We start from the raw sequence: 26,213 nt of genomic DNA, 5'->3' as shown, positions 1-26,213 counted from the left end.
CTAGAGCGCCGCCCTCCCCCCGCCCCGCGGCCTGCCGGCGGCCAACCAGGAGCGGCGCCGCCGGGGCCGCGCGGCTGCGCGGGGCGGGAGCTGCCGCGGCGCCCGCACGCGGCAGGAAGCTCAGCAGGGCCCGCCCCGGCCCGGCCCGGGATGGGGGACCTGGGAGCCCCCGAGCCTTGCGCGCCCCCCTGCCTTGTGAACACCCTATAGGGACCCCATGGGCACCCCCCAGCCCTCTGGGGACCCCATAGCCATTTAGAGACCCCATGGACGCCCCTCAACCCTATGGGTACATCATGGGGGGCCCATAGGGACCCCATGGACACCCCTTAGTCCTATGGGCACATCATGGGGACCCCATAGCCCTATAGGGACCACATGGACACCCCCCAGCCCTATGGGTACGTCAGGGGGGCCCCATAGGGACCCCAGGGACACCCCAGAGCCTTGTGGGGACCCTATAGAGACCCCATGGGCACCCCTCGCCCTCTGGGCACCCTGTGGGGACCCCATACAGACCCCATGGACACCCCTTAGTCCTATGGGCACATCATGGGGACCCCATAGCCCTATAGGGACCCCATGAACACCCCCCAGCCTTATGGGTACCTCGGAGGGGGGGGCATAGGGACCCCAAGGACACCCCAGAGCCTTGTGGGGACCCTATAGAGACCCCATGAGCACCCCCAGCCCTCTGGGCACCCTCTGGGGATCCCATAGCCCCATAGGGACCCCATGGACCCATGACACCCCATAGCCTTGTAGGGATCCCATGGGCACCCCATGGCTCTATAGGCACCCCATGGGCGCCCCATAACCCTACAGGCACCAGGTGGGCACCCCAAGAGCAATGTGGGCACCCCCTGGACACCCCCAGGGACAGAAACCCCCAAACAACACATCTTTTTTTTTTTTTTTTTTTTTTAATATTTCATCAACTTTACAGGGTTACAATTGTCTTAAATATTCTGAAGTTTAAATACAATCTGTATAATAATGTTATTATAAAATGTAAACTTTCAGTGTTTTTATTTTATTTTATCTTTTTTTTTTTTAATAATAATCAAAAGTTTCAATACCTGAATGTTTGCAAAACTGAAATATTTCACCGGGGGCCTGGGTGCGCCCGAGGCCGCCGCTCTCAGAGGTAGAATGTGGTTTTTATTCTTTTTCTTTTTTTTGTCTTTTGTGGTTTTTTTTCTTTTTCATTTTTTACCTGAGTTAAGATATGCATGCTGGGTAAATGCATCTGCAGCTGTGTCCGTTCCTTTTTTTTCTTTCCAAACCCCAGAGAAACTGATTTAGGCTTTTTTTTTTTCTTTTTTTCTTTTTTTTAAATCGATATGCAAAAAGAAAAATAAAGTGGAAGGTAATACGCTCTCAAAAAAAAAAAAAGAGGGGGAGGGAAGAGGAAGGAGGGGGGAATAAAAATAATTAAAAAAAAAAAAAAAACCAACCCAAAACAGTGACTGTACAAATGCAAAAACTCGCTAAGAAAATCTAACGCCCACCCTGGGCACAAGAAACCTCCCCCTGGGATTTCTCCTTCCGGGGAGCTGGGCTGGATCCTAACAGCAGCAGAAGCCGGACAGAGACCCCGTGGCCCCCCCCCAAAAAAAAGACGGGGGTCCACGGAGCCACCAAAGGGCATTTCCAGCTCTGGAGAGGGGGGAAAAAAGGCTGGAGGGGGGTGGGGGTGAGAAAGCTGGAAAAACCCCAAATCCCCTGAGATCGCCACTTCCCCAAGCAAAAAAAAAAAAAGGGGGGGGGGGTGTCCCACCAGCAAGGGACCCCCCCAGGCACCTGGGGAAGGGGGGAAAGGAACCCTGTGCTCGAGGCTAAAACCTGAGGAACTGAGATACCGAGTTGTATTGGGGGGGGGGGGGTGGTGTCGGTATCGGATCGCGATTGTGTCTCACGCAGATGTGGGTGAACGTTTTGGAAGGGGGTGGGGGGGGGGGACACAGAAAAAAGGCTAAAAAATTGCAAAAGAAATGAAACCTGGCCGGCTGGAGAGATAATGATGCTTAAAATAAATGCTCAAGGCTGGGGCTGCGGGATGCTCTGGAGGTCCTGAAGGATGAGCATCCTTCGGGACCTCCGGAGCATCCCACAGCCCCCCCCCCCCAAAAAAAAAAAAAAATTACCATCATGGATATGGGCTCCTGCATCCCATTGCTAAATTGAATATTTTACACCGGTCCCCTATAGAACCCCCCCATACATTGGCCGGATCCTGCTCTCGCTAAACTGCTGCTTTTTGGAGAAAAATACACCCAAATTGGCTCTGCACAGTAGTATTGGGGGGGGGATAAAAATAAAAATTGCCAGTGCAGCCCAGCTCCTGGCCCTGCTTGCCCCCCTTTACCCCATGGGGATGGTGGGGGGGTGCAGGGGGGGGATGCTGCCTTGGATGAGCAAATCAGCCCAAATCGCTGCTGTGGTTCCATGTCGGACCCCCCCCCCCCCCGGTGTGGGTTGGGGGTTTGGCGAGGCGGGGGGGAGGGCAATGGCTTTGGGCTCAATTTTCTCCAGTGAAGCAACAGCCCAAAAGCAGCGAGTTCCCAAGGATGCGCCGGCCAGGTGGGATGGGCAGGGGAACAGCATGTTGCCCACCCCCCATTGCAGGACCCCCAAAGGTGGGCACAGACCCCCAGCCCCTGCACAGAGACCGGAGGAGGCTGGAGGCTGCGGGGTGCAGGCAGGTTGCCCGTGCTGGGGGGCTGCCAGCCCTGCCAGCTGCTGGCACAGCCCCACCAGGATGAGACCCCCCAGCCCCATACAAACCCCTGGGGGTCTTGGGGTGCCCGCAGGGTTCCCAGGGGAAGGAGCAGAGCTGGAGTCGGCCACCGACAGTGAGAGGAGAAAGGAGGTCAGGCGGTTTCCAAGCTCCCGTTTCCCTGATGAACACTAATATATATCATTTGCATGTTAAAGTTTGATTCTTTTCTCTTCTTTTCTTTTTAGAGAATAAAATAGAAGCTATTTACAACAAAACAATCAAACAACAACCTCTTAAAATCCCATATAGTGAGTGTAGTTCTCAAAATAAAGGGGGAGGGAAAAGGATCTAAATGAATAAAATATCTCCCGATTTCCAATTATTTTTTTTTTTTTTATCTTTTTTTTTTCTGTTAAGAGAGTGCCGGGGGGTTTCACTAAAGCTCGCGTCAGCAGGCGTCCGTGCGTCTGTCTGGAGGTAACACGAGTTAAAAAATAATAATAATAATAATAAATGTACAGTGCAAAGTGTGATGTGAGTGAGGTAAAACGGTCCTGGACCAGAGCGGCGCAGCAGGACAGCCGGCGGCTCCGACAAAACCCCCCTGGCTAAAGCTTTTCTGCCTGGCAAAGGAAAACCCAACAACAGGAGAACAAGGGCAGAGCCCGGCGAGACCCCAGCCCGGCGAGACCCCAGCCCGGCGAGACCCCAGCCCACCGCGCCCCGGCGATGCAGGGCGAGCTCTGCCCCCTCACCGCGGCTGCTGGCGTTGGCGAGGGGAAGGGGCCGGGGGGCCAGGGGCGTTAAGGCGAAGTGTTGTTGGAGGTAGAGCTGGGGGGCACGGCCAGGCTGGCCGGGGCTGCAGGGGGGACGCTGCCACCACTGCCACCGCCGCTGCTCCCCACCCCGCCGCTGCCACCGCTGCCACTGCTCCGGCTGCCACCGCTGCTGCCATTGCCTTTGCTGTAGGCAGAGGAGGGGAGCGAGGAGGAGGAGGAGGAAGAGGAGGAGGAAGGGCCGGGCGTCTGGGCGAACAGCACACCTGGGGAGAGAGCAGGGGGGGGGCTGAGCTGGGGGGTGGCATGGTGGTGCCAACGCTGCCTGCGCGCAATGCATCTATGGCCAAAACCGGGGCGAAGGCCGGCAGGAGCGAGGCCGCGTGGCGCGCGGTGGGGGCTGCTGGGGATGGCGGGGGTCGAGCAGCCCCCGGCCCATGCCGGTGGCGTGGGGAGCCCCTCACCTGTGTAGACGATACCGTTGATCTCAACTGACATGCTGATGCTGTTGGTGCCGTTGCTGCTCAGGCCGGCAGTGGAGTCCTGACGGTTCTCTGCTGGGGGACAGGCGGGTTATGGACCCCACCGGGAGCGGGGGCCGCAGGGGCTCTGCCGGAGCGGGGGGCCGGGGCCGGCACTGACCTGGCGAGCGGGTGCCCTGGCTGTTGATTCGGATGCTCATGGGCAGCTGGGCCGTCATGGCCAGGAGGTTCTGCTGCAGCGCCCGCTGCATCAGCCGCTGCTGCTCATCTGTCACCAGCGCCATCTTCTTCTCCGGGGGCTCCCCCGACTCCAGCTTCTCCCGCAGCTGCTCCAGGGCCGCGGCTTGGGCGGCTGCTGCCACCTGCACCGCAGCCGCCTGGGCTGCCACCACCGGGTGGCCAGCCAGCGAGACCGGGAGCCGGCTGGGCATGGAGATGGGGATGGGGGAGTCCTCCTCTGCAGGGGCAGAGCGGGTGGTCAGGGACACAGGGGACAGGGATGGATGGGTGCCACCACCCCAGGGCTTCCCCAGCCCTGGCACAACATCTCAGGGTCCCTCTGTGCCTCTCCGTGCCCCTCCAAGGGCCAGAGCCGGGTGACCGCAGCCAGGGTCCCCAAGCTGAGCCCAGGGTGGGGGAGAGCAGCGTGACCCCCCCTACCCACGGCGCCAGCTCTGCCCCTCTCGGGGCTGTCCCCCAGTGCCGGGAGGGGGCCCAGCCCGCAGCCGGACCCCGCGGTGGCTGTTACCTTTCTTGATCTTCTGGACAGGAGCAATGGACCCGCCGTTGGTGGCGGAGGCCAGCCCCAACGCTGGCACCGGCAGCTTGGGGGAGGAGAGGAGGCCGTGGGTGCCGCCGGGCGAGTAGGTGAAGAGGGAGCTGCCGAAGCCCTGCCGGCGGCCCTCCCGCCGGTTGCTGTCGATGGCCGCCTGCAGCTCGTTGGGGTTGCTCAGCCCTCGCTTCTCACATTCGTAGGGGTACAGGTACTTCATGTACCTGCCAGCAGAAAGGGACGGGGACGATGACGGTGATGTGGGCGGCTGGCGACCCCCTACCCGTGTGCCGCCCCCTCCCTCCCCACCGCCCCCAGCATCCCGCGCAGGGCAGAGGGAGCGCGGGCAGCACCGGCTCTGCCAGAGGATTCTTCCCCCCCTCGCCACACCGAGCCCCCGCCGCTCACTGGGTGCGCAGGGTGAAGGCAGCGCTGGTGATGGAGGTGGGCAGGTTGAGCCCCTTGGTGATCTCCCGCCACAGCTTCTTGTTGATCACCTCCACCAGGCCGCCCTTCTCCGTCACCAGCGTGTACAGCATGTACAGGTCCAGCACCTGCTTGGCCATGATGGGGATCCGGTTGACGGGGGTCCCTGGGGAGCAGGGGGAGGAGAGACCGGGTCTGGGCTGCTGCATCCTCACCCCCGGGCCAAAGCCGGGGTGAAGCCATCAAGACCCCCACTGTGAGGCAGTGTGAGGGCCAGGGGGCTCCTGCTCCTCCCTACCCTTTCACCGTCCCCATCCTCCCCCCTCAGGACCCCCCCTCGCTGCCGTCTCGCTGAGCATCAGCCCCAAGAACAAAGGAAACAGAAACTCGCAGTTTTCAGCCGCAGCCCCCAAAACGGGGCTGAGCGCCATTGCTCAGGCTGAGGTCGGCAGCACCCAGCAACATAAGTTATTTATAACAGTGGTGGCGCTTCCCGGCGGCGAGGGTCCCGCCGAGCTGGGGGCCGCACATGCACAGGGGAGTTCACCCTCTAGCGCCAGGGAAGGGGCTGCAGCATCTCCCCCCTCCCGGGGGGCTCTGACCTCCCGGTACTGGTGGGTGAGGCAGCTCTGGTGGGACCCTAGTGGGACGCCGCCAGCGCTCCCCGGCCCCCCCGCGCACGCACACGTGCTTCCCCCAGCACCCGCCTGACAAAAGGCTGAAGGCAGCGATGCGTCAGCATTTCCAGCGCTGTTTTCCACGCAGGAACCAGACCCTCGACCAGGCGAACGCTTCGCTTTCAGCCCTTTCCACCCCCCTGGGCCCCCCCTGCCCCCTCCACCAGCCCAGGCAGAGCAAGGAGGCAGCGAGGGGCTTCACTCTCTGCAACAACCCAGGGGGGCAATAAGAGCGGGGGGGGGGGGGGGCGGGCAAAGACAGCTGGAGGGGCTGGACCCTGTGGGGAAGGGGCCGCAGGTCCCGGATGTGAGGGGCGAGGGGAGCGGGGCTGGGCGGGTGAAGGAGGGGGGGCTGCGGGCGCCAGATCCAGCCCAGCAGGTTTGACCCTGCTGTGCAAAGAGGTTAAAAATTAACCAGCAGCCCAACCGGAGCTGTGACCTCGGGGTTGTAATGAGGGGCGAGGAAATGAGCCCCCAGCCCCGGAAAGGCGTGGGGAGGGGGAAAGCAGGCAGGGGGGCTCACCTCGCTTCTGCATGAAGCTGAAGAGGTCGTCCAGGAACTCCTTCCTCCTGGGGTCGCCATCCAGCTCGTACAGCTGCACAATGAGAGGAGAAAAAACGCTGGGAAACCCCCTTACCTGTGCCCCCTGCTGCCCTGAGACCCCTGGTCCTCTCAAAGCAGCACCCCTGGGGCATGAGCCTGCCAGCCTGGGCTGTTCAGCTGGCAGGACACCGAATGGCCTGGGAGGGTCCCTGCATGGGGACGTGGGGTCCCCGGGGTCCCTGCAGCATGGGGCTGACCTGTGCCCATGCCCTGGGACGGCGCTGCCATCCCCTGCCTGCCCCGCTCAGCGCTTGGCCCTGCAACGCCGGTGCCGAGTTGCGGGCTGGAGCAGCTCCCACGCTGCAAACACCATACTCGGCCCCCAGCGCCTCCCAGGAACACCGATCCTGGTTATTTTTAGCATCCACCACGTGCTCGGCACAGAGCAGAGCAAGGCTTCGGCGTGATCCCTCCTCCGCACCTGCAATGCCAGAGGGAGCCAGTGCCAGGAGCCAGCATCAGGAGCTGGCGAGCTTGTGTGCCACGCTGTGAGCTCGTGCACCACAGCATGCACCCATGTGCCATATGGTGCACACTCGTGTGTCACGCTGTGATTTTATGCACCATGGCACGCACCCATGTGCCACACGGTGCACACTCGTGTGCCACGCTGTGAGCTTGTGCACCACAGCATGCACCCACGTGCCACACGGTGCACACTCGTGTGCCATGCTGTGACTTTGCACACCACGGCACGCACCCATGTGCCACACGGTACACACTTGTGTGCCACGCTGTGAGTTTGTGCACCATGGCACGCACCCATGTGCCACACGGTGCACACTCGTGTGCCACACCGTGAGCTCGTGCACCACAGCGCGCACCCACGTGCCACACAGCACACACTCGTGTGCCACCCTGTGAGCTCGTGCACCACAGCATGCACCCATGTGCCACATGGTGCACACTCGTGTGCCACGCTGTGAGCTCATGCACCACAGCGCGCATCCACGTGCCACACAGCACACACTCATGTGCCACGCTGTGAGCTTGTGCACCATGGCACGCACCCATGTGCCACACAGTGCACACTCGTGTGCCACGCTGTGAGCTCGTGCCTGCAGCAGGGTGCTCAAAGGGGGTCCCTGGGGGTCCGGCCCTAGTAAACACGTGCCGTGACGAGGCAAGGAGGGCGGTGAACTGGACCCACCCGGCAGAGCCTGTTTCCCTCTGGAAAGCAGCAAATCTGCCCGGTGAGGCCGGTGCTGAGCACGGGCTGCCCCGGTGAGGCTTCGTACCCCTCATCCAGCAGCTGTGGGGCTGTCAGCATCTCCTGCTCGAGCATCTTCCCCCCGGGTCGCTGCGCTGCCCAGCACGGCTGCCGGAGCGAAGCCGGCAGGATGAACAGAGCTGGCACCGCATGCCGTGCTGCTGTACGCAGCCGGGACGTGTCTTTCTAAGCTGGGGCAGGCAGACCCGAGCGAGGCTCCCCGCACGGCTGCGCCTCAAGCACCCGGTTCTGCTGGGGCATCTTTTGTCAGGACCCCACCCCGCGCCTGACAGCCCGGCACATTCCTGCCTGATTTATGGCAGCAGGATCTGCTGGCCTGAGCGCCCCGGCACGCAGGCAGGCACGCCGCACCGGCTCTGCCTCTCCCTGGTGCCGGCAGCCAAAGCTCAGCGCGGTTTCTGCCTAGAGGCGGTGGCTGATGGATAATATTCCCCTCCTCAGGATGGGTGTCAGTGCAGGGGCTGCAGGGGCAGGTGCTGCCAAGATGCCACGGGGATGGCCGCCGCAGTCCTCGCCCCAGCCCTGGTTGCCCTTGGCCCCTTGGTGCTGAGCAGCTCCCACTTTTCTCAAGAAATGACAGCTTTGAACAACTGCCAACAGAGCTGCGGCCGCGGCGGCTGGGAGGGGGCTATAAATATTACCACGTAACTCACCAGGCATGCACCGCGGGGCCGCCAACCGCATGGCGGCAGATCAGCACGTTAACCGGGTCACCGATACGCCCGCTCGCTCCCGCGGGCATGCCTGGCATGGCACCCCGGCGGCACCGGGAGCCACGGGCAGACAGCCGTCACCCCGGCTGCGAGGGAGGGGTGCGAGCCCCCTCCTCCCACAGACCCCCAGGGAGGATCCGGATCCTGTGGGGCCAAACGCGCCTGCCGGCACCGATCAAAGGGATCAATGGGGCCGCAGCGATAAGAGGGGCAGGGCGCCGCAGGAAAGCCATAAACCCCCAGTTCCCCTGGAAACCTTGCCCCGCTCGCCTGGGCCCCAGCAAACCCCCCGGTAAAGGGCGGGAGCCACTGTCACCACCGGCTGAGACCCCTCAAAGCCCCTCTCCCACCCCAGTGCTGCCAGCATGGGGTCCCGTGCACAGGGGGAGCTCGGAGGGACCACGACACAGGGGGAGCGGAGCGGTGCCCCCCAGCAGGGCAGGGCTGGGAGGTGGCACAGCGGGCACCGCCGTGGTTTTTCAGGCTGAGCCGCAGGGGCTGCCCACGCCAGGCCGAGGGATCTTGGGCTGGCACCAATCCAGCCTCCCCCGTTTCCTTGAGCGGCTTCGAAAGCCACACACTGAGAAAGCCCTGCCCCGGCACCCACCGCCACGGCACAACCCTGCACGGTGCTGAGCCCCCTGCCCACGGCTCCGCTGCCTGCAGCATCCTTGCCACTCCCACCCCCCACCCCCGTTAACCAGCCTCCGGGCACCGCGGCAGAGATGCTCCGCTCCAGCACTGCCGGGACCCCCAGCCCGCAGGGTTGCACCAGCGCCAGTGTGCCAGCCACAGCCAGGGGATTAAATACAAACGCTGGGGAGGGAGAAGTACCATGGCACTGCGGAGGGAAGAGGGGGCTGGAGAGGGAAGGGGGAGCATCATCCTGCTCGGGAGAAAGGGAAACGCAAAAACCCAGAAGCGCTGGCAGCTGGGAGGGTTTTGCCCGTCCGTGGGGAGCTGGCAGCGGCGTTGGCCTCAGCCCCTGCACCATCACTGGGATGCGGTGCTGAATCGCAGCGGGATATGGGCATGACTGAACGTGGAGCCGTCCTGGCACAGCGCAAGGGTGTCACGAGCAACCTATTAACCTGCAGAGCTCTAAAAATCGATTAGCCCTTTATGAAAACATCGGTTCATTCAATTTTTATAAAGCCAGACTTTAAATAAAGCCACTCTCCCCGGCTGCAGGTGGGAGCCACGGCTGCGGTGGGAAGGGACAGACACAACGATGGTTCATTTACTGCCGCAACCCCCCCAGCCGGGAGCCCCCCCCGGGCACGGTCCTGAGGGGAACGGAAGCGTTTAAGAGGATGAAAGAAAATTAACCATCAGCTGAGGAAAGCGTGCGCCGGCCGGTACCCGGGGATTAGCAGCAGCTGGCGGGCGGCTGCCCCGTGTGCCGTCCTTCCATGTGCCCCCTCCACCGCCTGCCGGCCTCGGGGGTCCCACGCCAAACTCCACTGGCCACGGCCACTCTCCCCACCACTCCCAGCCGGGATGAAGCCACAGGGGGGTCACTGGGGCCAGGGAGCAGAGGGAGCCCCATTCCCGCCCGGTGCCCTCGAGGCCCTGCCGGCACACCCAGCGGCGGCTGCCGGGCAAAGGACGTTTCGCAAGCTGCCGCTTGTGGTTGGTTGCTGGCCAGATTTCGACAGCTCCGCCGTGCTCGGCTGCTGCTGGCTGGCCACCACGGCCCTGGCGTGGGGCGAGGGGCTTGGCCGGGCCAGGACTTCCCTGCGCCAGGTGCTGCACCCCTAACAGCCCCCCAGACCCTCGCTGGCTCTACTGCTGCCAGCAGAAGCGAGGGCAGCTTTCCCAGGAGCTGTGCTAGCAGCGCCGTGAGGCGAGGACGTGCCCTGCCGTGGCCGGGACGTGCCCTGCCTGCACCGCAGCGAGCGGCGTGTGGCTGAACGGCATCTGCCGAGCTGGCCTCGTCCCCACTCGCCACCCGGGCACAGGCAGGGACGTGGAAGGGGGCAGAGACGAGTGACTTCCAGCAGCCCCTCGCAGGATTTCCTTGCATTGACAGCATCCCGGGATTGCCGGGACACCTCGCGGGCAGCGCTCCGGCACCGACAAGGCCACAGCAAAGCAACCGCACACCCTGCGGACACCGAAAGGCAGCGCGGGCAATCGTAGGAAGGCTTAGATACTGGGTCCCAAAATAAAAATTGAGGAACAGAAACATGTTCTTGTTTCAGTAGCGTGCGAAACCGAGCGCGCAGCTGGGCTCAGCACGGACCAGCTGCCGCTGGCACCACCGGATCGAAATCAGCAGGTGCTGATCCCCAGCCGGTGCCGGTGCCGATGCCCTGCCTGCCATGCTCCAGCGTGGCTTCTGCTCGGCACGAAGCGCGGCGCCTCACCGGGGAAGCGCGGGTGGAGGTGGCGAGGCTGGGTGCAAAGGTAACGCCAGCCGCCGGGCAGCGAGCCGCGGGGTGAGGCCGCCCTGCCGCCGCTGAGTCAATAGATTTACATTTCGTAATTAGGGAGGCCGCGGGGAGGTAGAAACGACTTAATCTGCCCCGAGAATATCCTCTTACCGTGGGGAGGCTGCCCTGCCACGACGCCCCAATGATGGGCCCCCACCACCAGAGCGCGGTGCCAGGGGATGCTGCGGCACAGCCAACACCAGCCCGGCTGGGGGGGATAGGAGATGCCCCCCACCTCCCCGAGAGCCCCCGCGCTGGTGGATCTGGCCCCGCACACCCAGTGCTCCTCCAGCACACAGCAAGCGCCTGGTGCCACCGGCACGGCCAGCTCCACGCCACGATGCTCGACCCGCCTCGCCGCCGGTGCAGCCCCCACCGGCCCCAGCCCTCCGTCCTCGCGGCCGGCTGAGGACGAGGTGCCAGATGGCCGTTGCCAGCAGATATATAATTAAGTGGAAGAGGAATTAGGAAGGTGGTGGGCGGGCGGCACTGACCCCGCACCCCAGCGCCCCGGCAGGATGCCGGCCCGGCGTTTGGTGTGGATGACCGGATTAATGTTTCAAACCAGATTATGGAAAATCCCAACCCGTTGGCTTTCAAAGGGCTGGCGGGGAGGCGGCCCCTCGGCAATGCCAGGAATGCAGGAGAGAGCCCTCGGCACGGGAGCAGTGCGTGCCGGGGGTCCGGCTGAGATAACACCCCCACCCAGCAGCCCACCATCCCCCTGCTACCGGCCCCCCCGCACTGCAGGCAAGGAGGGCAATTAAAGCAGGGAGGGGAAGCGCCATGTAATGAGGCTCTGGGCGCGCAGCCAGGTGAGTCTCCCCATCGGCAGGAGCCCCCGTGCCCACCCCAGCAGGCATCACAGGGACCCCCCAACCCGAGAGCAGGGTTGTGCATGGCCAGGGGTGCAGAGGAGCCCGTGTCCCAGCATCCCGCCACCGAGTCACAAACACCACCCTGCCCCCCCGCCCCCGGCTCGGTTCCGGGTTTTCAAGCCTCGGGGATTAATTTTCAAGTTTCTTTTCCATCGCCAGGAAGTCTCGACACTCTCGGCTTTCCTCCCTTCTCTTCGAAACCGGTTTGGGACGTGCACGCCGTGAGCTAGGGCGGGAGGACAGACCCCCAAGGGCCACCGCAGCAGGGTTGGGGGCTGCCACCGGCCCCTCCAGCGGGGCTGGAAACACCTGAATTTCTGTATTTAGGGAACAAATACAACAAAGGCAGCGCAGGGGAGAGCCCACCCCAGCGAGGTGCCTGGCAGGTAGCAGGGCAAACGTCCCCTCTGATGGATTCCAGCCCGGGCAGCGTGACGGAGGGGCTGCTCCTTCGCTCTTTCTTTTCTTCCTTCCTTCCTCTGAGCGGCCCCCAGGGACGGTCCCTTTGTCCCGCTGACAGCCGAGGGGGTGATGCTGGGAGGGGGGAAGAGACCGTGCACACTAATGAGTTATTTAACGAAGAATAAACACGCAGGCGGTGTTTCCCGTCCTGTTCCCGGCTGGCGCACGAAGCCCCTTGGCCCCCAGCGTGCCGAGGCACCGGCCCTGCACCGATCACACGCCAGGACCCGCAACCGGGGCCGGAGAGGGCATTTATTCAGAAAAAGAAAGTAATTTGTAAAAACCAGACTGAAGGGCTGGTGACGAGCCCCGGAATGAAGCGTTTCGGGTGATGCTGCTGAGGTGGTTTCCTGTAAGATGGTGGCTGAGTCAGGGCTGGGGGTGTCCGAGCTGCGCAGCCCCTTTGTGTAGCGCGGCCCCTTCTGCCAGCGCAGCTGCTGCGCTGAGTGGGGGGCAGCACCGGCACCGCCCCCCCGGCCGTGGGGGTATCGGGTTTGCTGGGGCCGATCCCTCCCAGCAAAGGGCAAAGGGAGAGTCCAGCCCCGGCACAGATCCTGCCACAGATAAAGTGCTCGGCTTAGGGACGAGTCACCTCTCGCTGTCCCCATCCCTAATCCCCCACCAGCCCCCAGCAAAGCACAGGGCAGGGCAGGGACCACCGAAACCCCCGGCAGCAGCCCCCCGCCACCTCTTTGCTCGCCAGCTCCGAGGTCGGCCAGGAGCGGGACAGTGCTGCCGGGAGCCTCGCCCATGCGGGACCGATCCGGCTTCTGCCGCCGGCGAGTCCACTGACCGGCCCGGCGGGATTCCTGCGGCCTGAGCAGCGCCAGGGCTGCCCGGGGCGGGGGGCCGCTTCCGCGGGGGCAGCCGGGGAGGGGGCTGGGGAGAGCTGAGCCCTCGCCGCCACGCTTCCCGTCGGCACTATTGTTCCCACCAGTTCCCAGCATTGTCCCCGCTGTGGGTCGGCACCGCCTGGGCCGGGACACGGTCCCACCGCAGGTGCTTCTCCCCACCAGTGCCCCCTCCTCGGGCTGGGGGCCGCGGGACCCTGTGGGTGGCAGATCTGTTGGTGTGCCTGTGGCACAAGGACCAGCCCAGCCCTGATCCCCAGCCATCGCCCCAAAGGTCTGGGGGCCCCGAGACCACCTCAGGTTCCCCCAGCGTCCGCAAACCCCCCCGAGCGATGCTGCAGCCACATTCTGGCCACAGTCCCACGGGTGCCACCCAACCAGACATGGGGATGGGGACAGGGAGCCCACGGCACTGCAGCAGCGTCCCATCCCAACCCAAGCCCCTCGGTGGGACGGGGTCCTACATGGCCCCCATGCCCAGCCCCACCACCTCCCCAGCCAGGCTGGGGGGAGCAGCCATATTGGCAACCCAGGGGGACATGGGCCAGTGTCAGCGCCGACACGGCGGGTGTCACCGTGCCATGGAGGGGGACATTGAATGGGTGAATTAGTCGCCATTTAACCTCCCTGACCCCCCATTGTCCGTGCGCCACCCGCCACGCTGCGGGGCCGCTCCTGCGCGGCCAGCCGGCAGCCACCGTGATGCTCCGTACATCCACGCACCGGAGCCGTGCCAGTGCTGCGTGTCACCGTGCCGGGACCCACACCGGCTCCCAGGACAGCTGCGCTGCCGCTATTTTTTCCCCTTCCTGCAGAGGAGGAAGCGAATCCTGCTGCAGTTGCATTTCAAACGACGGTTTCAGAAGGACCTGCTGGGCAGCAGCGTGCCCAGCTCCGGCTAAAATAAAAACTGATTCAGTGTCTGAACGCCAACGCGTGGCACAAGCTGCCAAGAGGTCACCGCCGAGGCGGTGGGACGGGGGAGCAGCTGCCCTCCGCCAGCCGGGGCAGGCACATGGGAGCCCTCGCCGCGTGCGTGCCGGTGCATGCCCTTGACACATGCTTGCTATCGCACCGGACCTTGTGCAAATATTAATTCAGTGGAGTCAGGCAGTGTTGAGAAAGCTCGTCCCGGGGAGCAACACCCAAGGGCCGGCTTGCACACTGCTGGCCAGGCAGAACCCGGGTGGGCGGCCGAGCTCGAGCTACGCGGCACAAACCTGGGAAACCACAGCCAGAGCACCAAATCTCTTCTTGCTGGGAAAGCCGTGCAAACCCTTGGGGCCCAAGGGTTTGCACGGCTTTTCCCATGTGCCCCCAGACCTCCCTGGGGTGAAGCCCTATAGGGCCGGCAGGTCGAGACCCCTGGGCGAGGACCCAACCCAGGCGCAGGAACGCGGGCTGCGTTGGCCCTTGCAGGCGAGCTGGGGTTTAAATTCCACCATATGTAAATGATCGTCTTAGAAAGGGGATCGCTGTAAGCCAGAGCAGATGAGTCACCCTGGGGCTTCCACTGCCCGACAGGGGATTTGTCTAATTGCAAATCTGTTCCTGAAATGCGAGGTCCTGCACCTCCGTCCACATCCATCTGTGGGACGGCCGCTCCACCGACCCTGCCAGCGGTCCCCACCACGGTGGGGGTGGTCCTGGGGGGGATGTCTCCTGCCAGCCTCGCACACCCTGGCCCTGCCCGTGGGAGCTGGAAGAGATCCAGCAGCCGCAGATGGTTTTGACAAGCAGCCAGCTGTGGGCCGTCAGCCCTGGGAACCATCATCGCAGTGCTGCTCCGGCAGCGCCGAAACCTCGCTGCTTCCTTGCGCCACCGATGACCCACGGAGGGGAGGGGGACAGCCGCGGGGAGAACACCGTGGTACTGATGCAGCACCAGAGCGACGCCAGCTCTGCCAAAGCTGCTGCCTGACCCCATCCCACTGCGGCACAGGAGCAGGCGGCGGCATGGGGCAGCACATCGCTGCTGGCGGGGCTGGCGGGCAGTGGAAATATGTCGGTATTTGAGTCTTGGAAAGCAGACACTGCTGCCCGAGCAGGGGGCTTCCGCGATGGCTGTGGGCAGAGGGGTGCATGAGCAGGCAGGGAAACTGAGGCAGCAGGCTCAGCCCTTTGCCGGAGGGATTTAGGACCAGTGCCTGCCTGGGTGCTCCTGGCTGCCATCTGCACCGGGGCGAGACCCCCAAACCAGCCACTGCAGGGGGGTGACGGAAGCCCTTTACCAAAGGACTACCAGCACGGCAGCGATGGGGCCATCCCCTCCCCCAGGTACACGTGGGGAGCAGGGACCCTCCTGGGGGTGGAAGAGCCCCGGCCTCCGAGCAGCCCCAGCGCAGGGTGGATTATTGTGAGCTCCGTCCGGAGCGGGGACCCAGGCACAGGCAGATTAAGTGACCGACTGGAAGGGTCAGGGAGCAGGTCAGGAGTGGAGCCAGGAGCTGTGCCCAGAGCCCCCCAACCCGGCTGCCCCAGGGGGCTCAGAGCCTGGCAAGCGGGCAGCGCAGGCAGATGCATGTCAGGGACATGCCCAGGCGAGAGCGAGGGGCTCCCCCCACCCCCAGACTGCCCCCGCCTCTCATCCTGGCCCCCGATTGCGGCACGTCCGGCTGGGCCCCAGGACCGGGTACCATTTCTCTTGTGGTTTGAGCCAGAAATAGGGTGATGGGGCAACGCTGCGCCCTTGCCCAACCGCTCTGCTGCCGGGCGGCTGTTTGCTTTGCTGACAAAGGACCTGCTCTTGCCTCTACTCTTTTTTTTTTTTTTTTTTAACTTCTTTTAAATAAACCCTCACTCCTGTTAGTTCAGCTGTGCTGGAGCTTGGAGGTGGCTGCCTCCTCTGCAGCCCTTGAATCATTGCAGGGGCTGGAGATCTGGGGGGCCAGGGGAACGCTAACAGGTGATGGCCGGGCTGGGGGGGGGAGCCAGCGCAGCTCCCGAGCTGAGGGGTGCTGGGGGGACAGTCCACCCAGGAGCAAACAAAATCAGCTGGGTGAAGGTGCTGGCCAAGTACCCAGAGCAGGAGGGACGTGTCACCCGTCCCCCACCTCATTAATTATCCTGGGTCTCACTGAGAGAAATGGCTTTGTGTGGTGCCCGGATGCCAGGACCAGCACCCGCGGGCACCCAGGCATCAGGCTGGGGGAGGCACTCAGCGGTTAAGCTGCTCTCGCTGAGAAGTCCCTGACCCCCGGCCAGGGATCTGGTGGGATTACGGCTCTGGGAATGCTCCCTGAGCACTGTGAGCCAATTACTGAGCTGGATTCCCAGCCAGGAGCACCCTTCAGCAAGCTGGATGGTGGCACAGAGCGAAACGGGTGACGGCTGCGCTGGGGTCATGGGGAGGATCCGGCCCTTCTTTGGGGAGGGGTCCACCTGTGACCAAACCACTGCCCCCGGAGCCCCAGCCCGCTCCGGTCCCCTCCTTACCCCCGTTATCTGCCGCTGGCCTGGCCAGGCACCGCAATCACCTCCTCCCGGCACAGAAGCACCCGTCCGGGGGGCCCCAGGGTGCTGCCCTTTATCTACGCCCCTGCCATGCCGCGACACCGACCAGAGCTAAACCGCCTCTGGGGTGGGGGGACGGTGGCCCCCGGCCGGGCGACGAGGCTCGGGTGCCCCTTTCCCCGCACAGGGGCCCCCTCTCCCTCCCCGGGGGTGGCTCATCCGCTCGGCTGGCTAATGCAATAAAGCTCTAATCAATATTTTAAAGAAAGTAAATGGACCTTCCCGCCCTTGTTAAAAGGCTGCAGGGCCCCCGCTCCCGGCCCCGCTCCCCCAGCCAGCTTTGGGCTTTTTAAAGGAAAATAATCCACGGGAGAAAGGGCCCTGCAGCGGGGGCACTGCTGCCACGGCGGCAGAGGGGACCACAGCCAGAGCCTGGGGTTCCTGCACAGGGCTCCGAGCCCCAGGGTTTTGGAGGAAACATGGGCTCTTCTTCCACTCCTCCTGCAATTCTCCCAGGAAAATCCCAGCTTCATCCTCCTGGGAGCCGCCACATCCCTGCCACGTGTGCAGTCCCGGCTGGTCCCCAGCCCCGGGGGTCCGCTTTTGCCCCCCCTGTGCCCTGTGTGCCGCCCACCGAGGTTGCAGAGTTGCTTTCGGTTTATTTTTTTCTTTCCCCAACTGTTGCACTTTGAAACACCGTATCTTGGGGGGAGTGCTGCTCGGCACAAGATAAGGGCTGAGGTTTTCACCCCCCATGTGCCACCATCGTGGTTCGGATGTCCCCATTTGGGACAGCTTAAGAAACCTTCCTGCACCCCCCCTCAAAGCACCGGCACCCTACCAGCACCCCACCACTGGCACAGCACCACGCCAGCTTCTTAAAGCCTCCGACGCTTCCTGCAAGCAGGAGCAGAGCTGGGGGCTTAAACATCAGCCTGCAGCACCCCAAAGGGTGCACCCCAAAACAGGGCATCCCCAAGGGAGCCCAGTGGGCGAGGCAGCTGGAGGGAGCACCAGGAGACAGATCCCCCCAGCTGCCCTCTTGCGGGATACGGTGCCGGGGTGCAGGCGCCCAAGGAAGCGCAGGCAGCACAGGAAACTCCAAAAGGGGCAGAGGGAGGAAACTCCGGCTCTGCGGGCTGCCAACGCACCCAGCACTCACGCTCCTGCTATTAGTAGTGCACAGTCATAGCAAGAATGAAACAGAAAGGTTAAGAGAGGGGTTCTCCACAGGGCAGGAGCAGAGGACCCCCCTCCCCAACTCACTCGCTGGGGCACGGACATCAAAGCAGGTTTTTCTCTGGCAGCCCCAGGCCGGCAGCAGGAGCGTGAGGCCAGGCATTACGCAGCAGTTTGCGGTGGCACGCAGCAGTGCTGGATTTTTGGCAGGGGTTGGCTGAGCTGCTCGTGCTCCAGCGACTTGTCAAAGCCCAGCTCCCGCCGCCAGTGTTGCCCTCTGGAGCGGTGGCATGACGGCAAACACCTGCGGTGCGAGCCCCAGTAAGGCCCAGCACCCAGCTGTGGTGCCCTGGAGGGCAGCGGGCTGGCAGTGCGGCCCCCCTGGCATCACCCCAGCCTCCCCATCATGCCTTTTGGGGTGAGGTTAGAGATGACCCCAAACCCAAGCAAGCGTGGATGCGGTCCCAGCCCAGCATGGCAGCAGCATGGGGCAACGTGCCGATGTCCCCCCTGCCCCCTCCCGCCCCCGCCGTGCCACCAGTGGGGCTACCACAGGCACAAGACAAAATGAAAGTGATCCTGGCCTCACTGCTGGCCAGCGGAGGAGGACGTGGCGGCCATTCCCCATGGAGAGCCTCCTCCCACCCCAAAAATGCCCCTTTCCTCCCCCAAGGAGCCATCGTGGCCCCGGCAGCCGCTGCCCCCCGAGCCCCCCGCCACACTGGGGGCTCCTTTGTTCTGCTGCCCGCACAGGCAGCGCCCCGGGTCAGCCGCTTCGCTGACCTCTGCCTGCACGGTAGCCATCCCCGGGGACAGGGAGGTGCCACGCGCCGGCTCCCTAACCTCCCTAACCTCCATAACTCTTCCTCACGCCCTCCCCTTCCTCCTCCCTTGAACTGGGCCCCCTCCTCCTCCTTCTTCCCCCCGGCCCCCCGCAGCTCAACCCGGCTGAGCCCCAGTTTGCAGGAATCTGGCCCAGATGGGTCAATATAACTCCGTGGTGGGGACAGGGACAGCCCCCCAGCAGGCACAGGGCACCGGGGGGGGGGGGTTCGGTGCGGGGAGTCGGTCGGCAGAACTGCCCGGCGAGGCGACCGGTGCCGGGAGCCCCATACCAGGCTGGGCCATTCATCAGCACCAGCACATCCAGAGCAGAATCTGAACGCAGGGAGACCTGGAGAGCCCTGGGGGCATCGAGGGCCTGGGCCAGACTACCAGCCCCTCACCACCTGTGGGGGCCCGAGCATGCCGGGAGGCAGGGAGAAAGAGATCAGCCCCCCGCCTCCCCCAAAGTGAGCAGCCGCAGCTCAGCCCCAGGAGGTGCTGGGGACCCCACGCATCCGACACGCAGCAGGCTGCACGCTCCCCGCAAGCTCCGGGAGAGCAGATGCGCTCCCAGTGCTGAGTGGTGAGGAGCTCCTTTGCAAACAAAAATCCAACCCTGAAACAGCCCCTCCCTCGAGCAGTGCTCCCCCACCATGGAGGGAAGGCACAGCACCAGCACGGCCACGCTCACAGCACCACTGGCAGGGTGGACCCAGCCACGCTGCACCAGCACCCTGGTGCCGCCATGGTTTCCCCTCCTGCGCCTCAACCCCGGCGAAGGGGCGGCAGGGAAGCGGGTAAAGCATCCCCTGCCAAGCAGCGCCAGGGCCATGGCGGCCGCCCCACGCCGGCACTCGCTGTTTACATTCCTGCTGCTCCTTCCCAGGCCGCAGCGGCCTGGCTGCGCCAGCTGGGCTGGAGCTGGAGCGCTCGGCGGCACGCGCTGGAGGGTGGCCAGGAGAAGCTCCCGGCCAGCGCAAGCCCCTGGCCTGGCTCCAGCGGCCGCAATCCAAGCGCCGGCGCGCTGGCGGGCTGACGTGCCGGGGAAAGCCTCTCCCGGTCGGGTGCTTCGTCTCCTCTCCTCCGCCCACAGCGCAGCAGCGGCAGCCACTTTCCTCCCCCCTCCGGCTGCTTCCACGATTAACTGCTGTGCCGGGCTCTTACCACCGACCCTGGGAAGCTTCCCGTTGGGAAGAGAAAGGGGGAAGAGTGGGGGCTCAGCCCCTTTTGCCAGCACAGCTTGGTGGGCAGAAGGGACAGAGGATGCGCTGAGGACTTGGGCTGGTGTCCCCAAGTTGCGTGGCTGCGGTGGAGGACCTGGCAGAGTTTACAGCATGGTCCCTGCCACATCTACAGACCACTGCACCGGCGCAGCATGGATCCTGACCACCCAGCCCCAGATTTTCCTGTCAGATCCCAAGGGCTGAGAGCAACTGCTGGGCACGCAGGTCTGGTACGGCACCGACAGTGACAAACAGGAAGATCACAGCGCGGTATCGAAAAAGCCTCTTCACAGATATGAGATCACATCCCCGGCCCCTCGCTCCCCGATGGCAGGAAGCACAAAAGAGAAACCACAAGAAGAGGAGGAGGCAGTGTAGGTGCAGCAGCACAAGGGACACGCAGGGCAGAAGCATCCCTCCTCCCCTGCAAGCTGGGCAGGAGTGCACTGGGGAGGGCGGCTGCACGCTCTGCACTCGCTTGTGCTTTCTCCGCCAGCCCTGCCGTCAGGCTGCCCGCATCCAGATGTGCCGGCAGATCCCAGCAGCCCCTTCCCCCTTTTGGGAGGGATGCGATGGCCCCCCTGAAGGGGAAGGGGCAGGGGCCGTCGCATCCCTCCCGAAAGGCCACCGTGCCCCGGTCGCTCCATCTGGGTCCCATCTGCTGCTGTTGGCTCCCATCCCTTCCCCCAGCCCTAAACTCAGATGTATTTAAACACACACATCAAAGGTGCCGGGCAGCCCCTGGGGAGCCCCAGCTCACAGCACATTTCCTTCTATTAGCGAAAAGCGGGGCGCAGAGAGCTCCTGCGCCGGGAGAGAGCAGGAGTGCGCCTGCCTCCTGCCAGCCTGGCTCAGCCAGTGAGGGGAAGGCGATGGAGGGGGCAGCCAGGGTGCTTTCTCCCTGGTTTCACTCTTCAATGGCATTTTGGTGGTGGCAGGGGGACAGCTCTGCCCCCAGCATCTGCACGGCCAGAGCCATCCCACCGGGCATCACCTCTGCACTGACAGGTCCCCTCCAAAAATGGTGGGGAGGGTGGAGAAGCAGAAAACTGAGAGTCCCTTCAGATTCGCAAGTCCAGGGTGGGGGTTTTTTCCATCATTTTCAGCAAGAACCCCCCCAGTTCCCTGCAGCAAATCCCATCACACCATCCGCCTGTGCCGGGGCCAGGCTACAGTGCCAACCAGGACACAGGATCCCACTGAAGCCACCAGCCAGGGATGAGGGAGAGGCTGAGCCCAAGCACTAAAACCCTGGAGAAATCCCACATTTTCTTAGCAGCAACAACAGCAGCTCTATCCAAGAACACTACCAGAGGCAGCACCACCAGAGGCATCTCATCGCAGCTCTCAAGGACGCAGAGACGCACGGCAGAGCGGAGGGACAGGGGAGGGAGGGCGCAGGGGGGCACACGCATCCCGGCGGGCACCTACTTGCTTGAACTGCTCCTCGTAGGTCCAGTCGCCATGGTCAGGTGCCGGTGGCGGGGGCTGCGCGTGGCCCAGTCCGGAGGGGACCCGCTCCTGCCCACCCGGCAGCCGCTGCGGCTCGCCCCGGTAGTGCTGGGGTGCCGGGGGCTTGCGGAGCAGCAAGGATCCTGCGCCTGCCCGCACCGCCTCTGCTGAGCTGAGCCCTTCTTCTCCCATGTCTTCCTCCTCCTCATAGTCTTCCTCTTCCTCCTCCTCCTCTTCTTCCTCTTCCTCCTCACCCAGGTCCTCCTCAAAGTCGTCTACAACCCAGTTGCCCTTCCTAGAGCAGGGGGGAGGGAAAAGATTTGGTCCCACGCCAGGCAGGGGGCTGGGTCCCCAAAGCCGATCCCTCTCTCCTGCCGTCCCCCCGACAGGTGCCCCACAGCTGCGGGGCTGGGAGCACCACACCAGCACCCAGGGCACCCAGCAAAGCCCCGGTGCACCCCTGTCAGCAGGTGGCAGCCCCACAGGGCACCACTGGCATCCCAAGGCAGCAGCTCGGGCTGGGAGTGGGGCTCTGCCAGATGGCTCCCAGCCTGTTCCCTGCCCTGGCGAGGACGCAGGCTGAGGGGAGGCAGCCGTGAGGGCCCTGCATAATTTAAAGCCAGCCCAGCATCCTCTGTCACGGCCCCACGTGGCTCCCTGGGCAGAGATGAAACGTCGCCCCATGCCAGGCCAGCACGAGGAATCACGGCTGCTGAGCCAAGCTGCTGCTCTCGGCAGCTCCCGCTCCAGGACATCCTGACAGCACCGAGCCGCCTGCCCGCCCTGAGCTGCACGAAGACCACCCCCCCAACACAGCACAGGCACCCCCCGGCAGCCTCTGCCGCCGCTCCCCAGCCCCAAAGGGAAGCCTGTGTCCCCAGCCGGCTGTGCCAAAACCCACCAGGGCCAGACCGCGTCCCTGCCCCTTCCCTGAACCATGAGAGCTGCCAGCCAGGGCCAGCGTATACTCACAGGCCCTCCTCCTCCTCCTCCTCCTCTGAGCCCATCTCCTGCTGGTATGCGCCATCCTCCTCTTCCTCCTCTTCACCGCGCTCCTCTTCCTCCTCTTCCTCCTCCTCGGAGGCCTGGCTCTCATCCGACAGCCCCGGGCTGGACGAGTGGCTGAGGCCGGCGGCGGCTGCCCGCATGGCGGCCAGAGCAGCCATCTGCGCCCGCTGGATGTGCGCGCTCTCAGGCTCCACTCCCTCCTCCAGGGGTGCTGGGGCCGGATCCTGGCCACGGCCCCGGGCCGGGGTGCTGGCAGGGGTCTGCCCCGGGGCCGGCGGTGGCTGCGCCGGGGGAGGTGTGGAGCGCTGCTGCTGCTGCTCCTGCTGCCGCGCTTCCAGTGCCTGCTGCAGCCAGTGCGCGCTGCTGCCGCTGCAGGTTCTCCATCACCGCCTGCAGCTTCATGGCTCTGCCGGCGGGCGGTGGGTCCCCGGGGGGGCGAGGGGCGACGCACCCGGGGGGCAATGCCCCGGAGGTGCGGGGGGCAGCACCCGGCAGGCTGCCGCGCTCCAGTGGGGCTGGAGGCCCAGGCTGGGCAGCGCCGGGGGGGGCAGCCCTGCAAGGGGGCTGCCGGGGCCCGGGGGGGGCACGGGCAGCGGAGGGTCTGCAGCGCCGTGGGGGTGTCAGGGCAGGAATCGCTGCTGCCGCCGGGTCAGGGCAGAAGGATGTGCCCCCTGACCCCCCTCAGCCTTGCCCCGACGTCTCCTTCACTCAAGGGTTCCGGTGGGAGCTGCGGGCACGGGGTCGCTCGTGGGGATCAGGGTGCTGCCGCTGTCGGCGAGCACGCTGTGGGCAGGTGCCGAAAAGTCCCCAGGCTCAACAGGCAGCGGCCGCAGCCCAGCACATCGCCCCTCGCCCGCCAACCAGGCACCTTCGGGGGGGTCAGCAGCCTGGGGTCAGCGTGGAGTCCCCCCACTTGCGGCCAGGCGTCCCTAGTCCTCGGCCAGCTTGGCTTCCAGAAGGCGTTGGCGCAAACCTGCTGGGAGAAGCGGAGGAGGGTCAGCGGAGCTGCCGGCAGGAGCTGGCGAGGAGGAAGGAGTTAAAGACAGTGCAGGAGCCTCATTAATCTCGAGCTAATGAGATAGGGAGGCCGGGCCCTGCTGCTGGAGGGGGAAGGGGCCTGCCGGACCTGATAGCCCTGCCTGGCCCAGCAGGCAGCGGATACCGGGATAAGCAGCGCCAGCAGATAACAGCCCGGCAGGGAGGGCACTGGGAGAGCCGCCCCACGGGTCCCCCACGGGGGACAGGGCTCATCCCCACCCAGGGACACACCACAATGGGCAAGGGGAGCAGTGGGCAGCAGCAGGCAGCTGCCAGGCCAGTGCCGGGGTGCGAGCAGCACCAGGGTCTGCACCATGCGGCAGAAGGGCCCAGCGGGGTCCCAAAGCGTGGGGGCACCCGTGGGTCCCCAGGGCAGGCTCCCACGGTACGGGCAGGCAGCGCCTCGCTCCTCGGAACCCCGGCAAACAGGCTCTGCCGGCCGCCCCTGTGAGCCCCCACACCTCTCCCCTTCCCCCAGGGGCTGTGGGTCCTCTGGGGTGACACCGGGCTGCAAGGGGCTCAACTCTGCTCCGCTCCGCCAAAAAGCACTGGAGAAACCAGCACGTTATGGCTGGGCCCTGCAACACCCCCGCTGCCCCAGCACCCTGGCCTGGGCTCCCCCCGCCACATCAAGCCCCAGCGCAGCCAGAAGCCAGCCCTGGATGGACGGAGCTCCACCGGCAACAACTCCGGCTCTGCCGAAGGCAGGGAGCTCACCGCACCACCGCCACGGTGGTGCCATGCACGGGCATTGACTCAACCGGGCAAACACCCTGTTTGTGCTGCCGCGGGGACCTGTGGAGCACATGCACCCTGGGACCCTTGCAGGGACCAAGCCAGGGCCAGATCCAGGGGTGACTGGGGACACAGGCAGCCCCTGCCGCGGGGGCAGGACAGCCAGCAGCACGTGGGAGCCGGCAGCTACAGCACGATCCTGCGAATTCTGGAAAGGGGAACCTGTTTCCAGCGCAGGCTGGTGCTGCTGCCGGTTGGGTGGAGGGGTCAGAGCTGCTTCCCCCGCGCCTCGCTGCGGCGGCGGCCGCATCCGCTCGCAGCCCTGCCGTGCTTGGCTCCTGCTACGAGCGCGCCGTCACCGTGGTGGCCCTGCCGGCTGCACCTCAGCTGCTGCTGCTGCCTTCAAGGGAGAGCCAGCACCAGGGCAGCAGGAGCTGCTCAGCCATTTGAGTGCTGCCCAGCCCCTGCCCGTGCCTCAGTTTCCCCTCTTCTACCCCAGCCATCTCCATCTTGCCTGCGCACAGAGGGGTGGCCTTGGGGCAGGGACCCTCCCCTCTCTGCACAAGCAGGGCTGCCCCGGAGCAGCAGCCACTCGCCAGCCGTGGCCACGCTCCCCGCCACGCAGCCATCCTGCACCACATCTGAGCTTCATCCCCTGCGCCCGCGGGAGCCACAAGCAAACCGGAGTGAGACTCGTCCCAGGCACGTGCCCCTCCGGCCCAGTGCTGCCACGGCTCTGCCTCGCCACGACTCGCCAAATCACTCAGTGCCAGCACCGGCACTACCGAGAGCGGGGAGCAGAGCCATCGCCACCAGCACCCCAGTCCGTGGCCATGCTGGGGCCATGCTGCTGCATCCCTGCGGGGGAACCGAAGCCCGAACGCAGCCGGAGCGTGCCGGCATGGCAAACCAGAGCCAGGGGACGGTGGCACCCCAGCCCGGCAGCCACGGTGACCTTGAGCCGTGCCCCTTTGTCCCTCCTGGCCGCACTGGGCCGTGGGACAGCGCGGGCGCTGCCGGGCGGCGCACGGGGGATTTCGGGCAGCAGCACCCACGTCCTGCAGGGCAGGTGCTCGAGAGAGCAACAGCGGCTACGCCGGGCTAAAAATACACGGCAGCGGGCGGGGGTGTGACGGATGGGGCCTTTGTGCCACCGATGCCGGGGCCTGGCCACGGCTGGACACCCCCAGACCCCCGGGTGGGCTCCCGCCTCCGCTGCGGAAGGGACCCCCAGAGCAGCGCGAAGACTGACATAAGGAGGAGGAGGATGGGGAGCCCGGGCCCGGGGGGCACTCACCCCCGGCGATGGGCAAAGCTGGGGGGGCCACGGGAGAGACCCTCGGAGGGGGCTGGGGGCTCATCCTGGAGCTGAGCCCGGACCCACTCCCGATGGCACATGGCACCGCCTGTGCCTGGCCCCGACGCCGGGGCCAGCGGCCCCCATATGAACCCGGGCCCGAGGGGGGGAGCCCGGGGGGAGCCGGGGGGGAGCCGGGGGGGGGGGGGGCGAGGATCCGGCCCCGCGAACCGGTAAAGGGGGAAGCGGCGGCCCCTTGCACGGGGAGAAGAGACCGGGCTGGACCGGCAGCTGCCACCCAGCCCAGCCCCGAGCCCGGAGCTACGGGAGGCCGCGGGGCCGGAGCTACCCCGGCCGAGGGCAGAGGGCGGCGGCACGGTCTCGTCCCCTTGCTCAGGGGCCGCCGGGCGGGGCGCGGCGCGGGGTCTCTAACCGGCCGAGGCAGTGACGCCCGCGGGGGCCGCGGGGCCCGGGCCGAGCGCGGGGGCCGTGCCGGCCGCGCCGGGAGCGGCCGCGGCGGAGGAAGCTCCAGCCCCGCGCGGGGGAAACGGCCGGTAACCGGCCGCGATGGCGGGGGAGGGAGCTCCCCAGTCCCGCCCACAACCGCCCACAGGGGGGTCCCATCCCGCCCAGAGGACGCGACCGGTAACCGGCCCCGGTCCCGGTCCCGCTCAGCCCCCGAGCGCGAGCCAAGACCCCAACCCCCGGTTCCGGGCGGAGGCGGAAGGGGGGGGAGCCGGGTACCGACCGCGGGGCCGGTGTGGAGCTGCGTCCCCGCTTACCCGGTGGAGGCCGTGCGCCGCGAAGCCGCATAGCAGCCGCGGCCGCCCGGGGCTCGGGCTGCGGCGGGGGCCGGGGGTGCGCTCGGTGCCCGCACGGCGGCTGCTCTCCCCGCGGGCGGGCGGCAGGGCCCGGCCCCGCCCCGCCCCGCGCCACCATTGGCCCGCTGCACCCCCCCCGCCCCGCCCCGCGCA

The 26,213-nt window shown here is 65.4% G+C and overlaps 1 protein-coding gene across 1 annotated transcript; it reads right to left on the bottom strand.

Annotated features, from left to right (window-relative positions):
- Nucleotides 1–1,025: 1,025 nt before the first annotated feature.
- ARID3A (AT-rich interaction domain 3A) lies at nucleotides 1,026–26,175 on the bottom strand. The gene is given in 10 exon segments (XM_055803889.1): nucleotides 1,026–3,764; nucleotides 3,963–4,052; nucleotides 4,141–4,437; nucleotides 4,729–4,976; nucleotides 5,161–5,344; nucleotides 6,379–6,451; nucleotides 21,141–21,456; nucleotides 22,134–22,519; nucleotides 22,521–23,142; nucleotides 26,022–26,175. Coding segments are annotated over 9 exon segments (1,884 nt in total). The 5' UTR covers nucleotides 22,572–23,142; nucleotides 26,022–26,175; the 3' UTR covers nucleotides 1,026–3,525.
- Between the last annotated feature and the right edge of the window lie 38 nt (nucleotides 26,176–26,213).

Source organism: Falco peregrinus, chromosome 5, assembly GCF_023634155.1.
Source record: "Falco peregrinus isolate bFalPer1 chromosome 5, bFalPer1.pri, whole genome shotgun sequence".
NCBI lineage: Eukaryota > Metazoa > Chordata > Aves > Falconiformes > Falconidae > Falco > Falco peregrinus.
The sequence above is the reverse complement of the archived record's forward strand: the minus strand, read 5'-3'. Positions and strand labels throughout refer to the sequence as shown.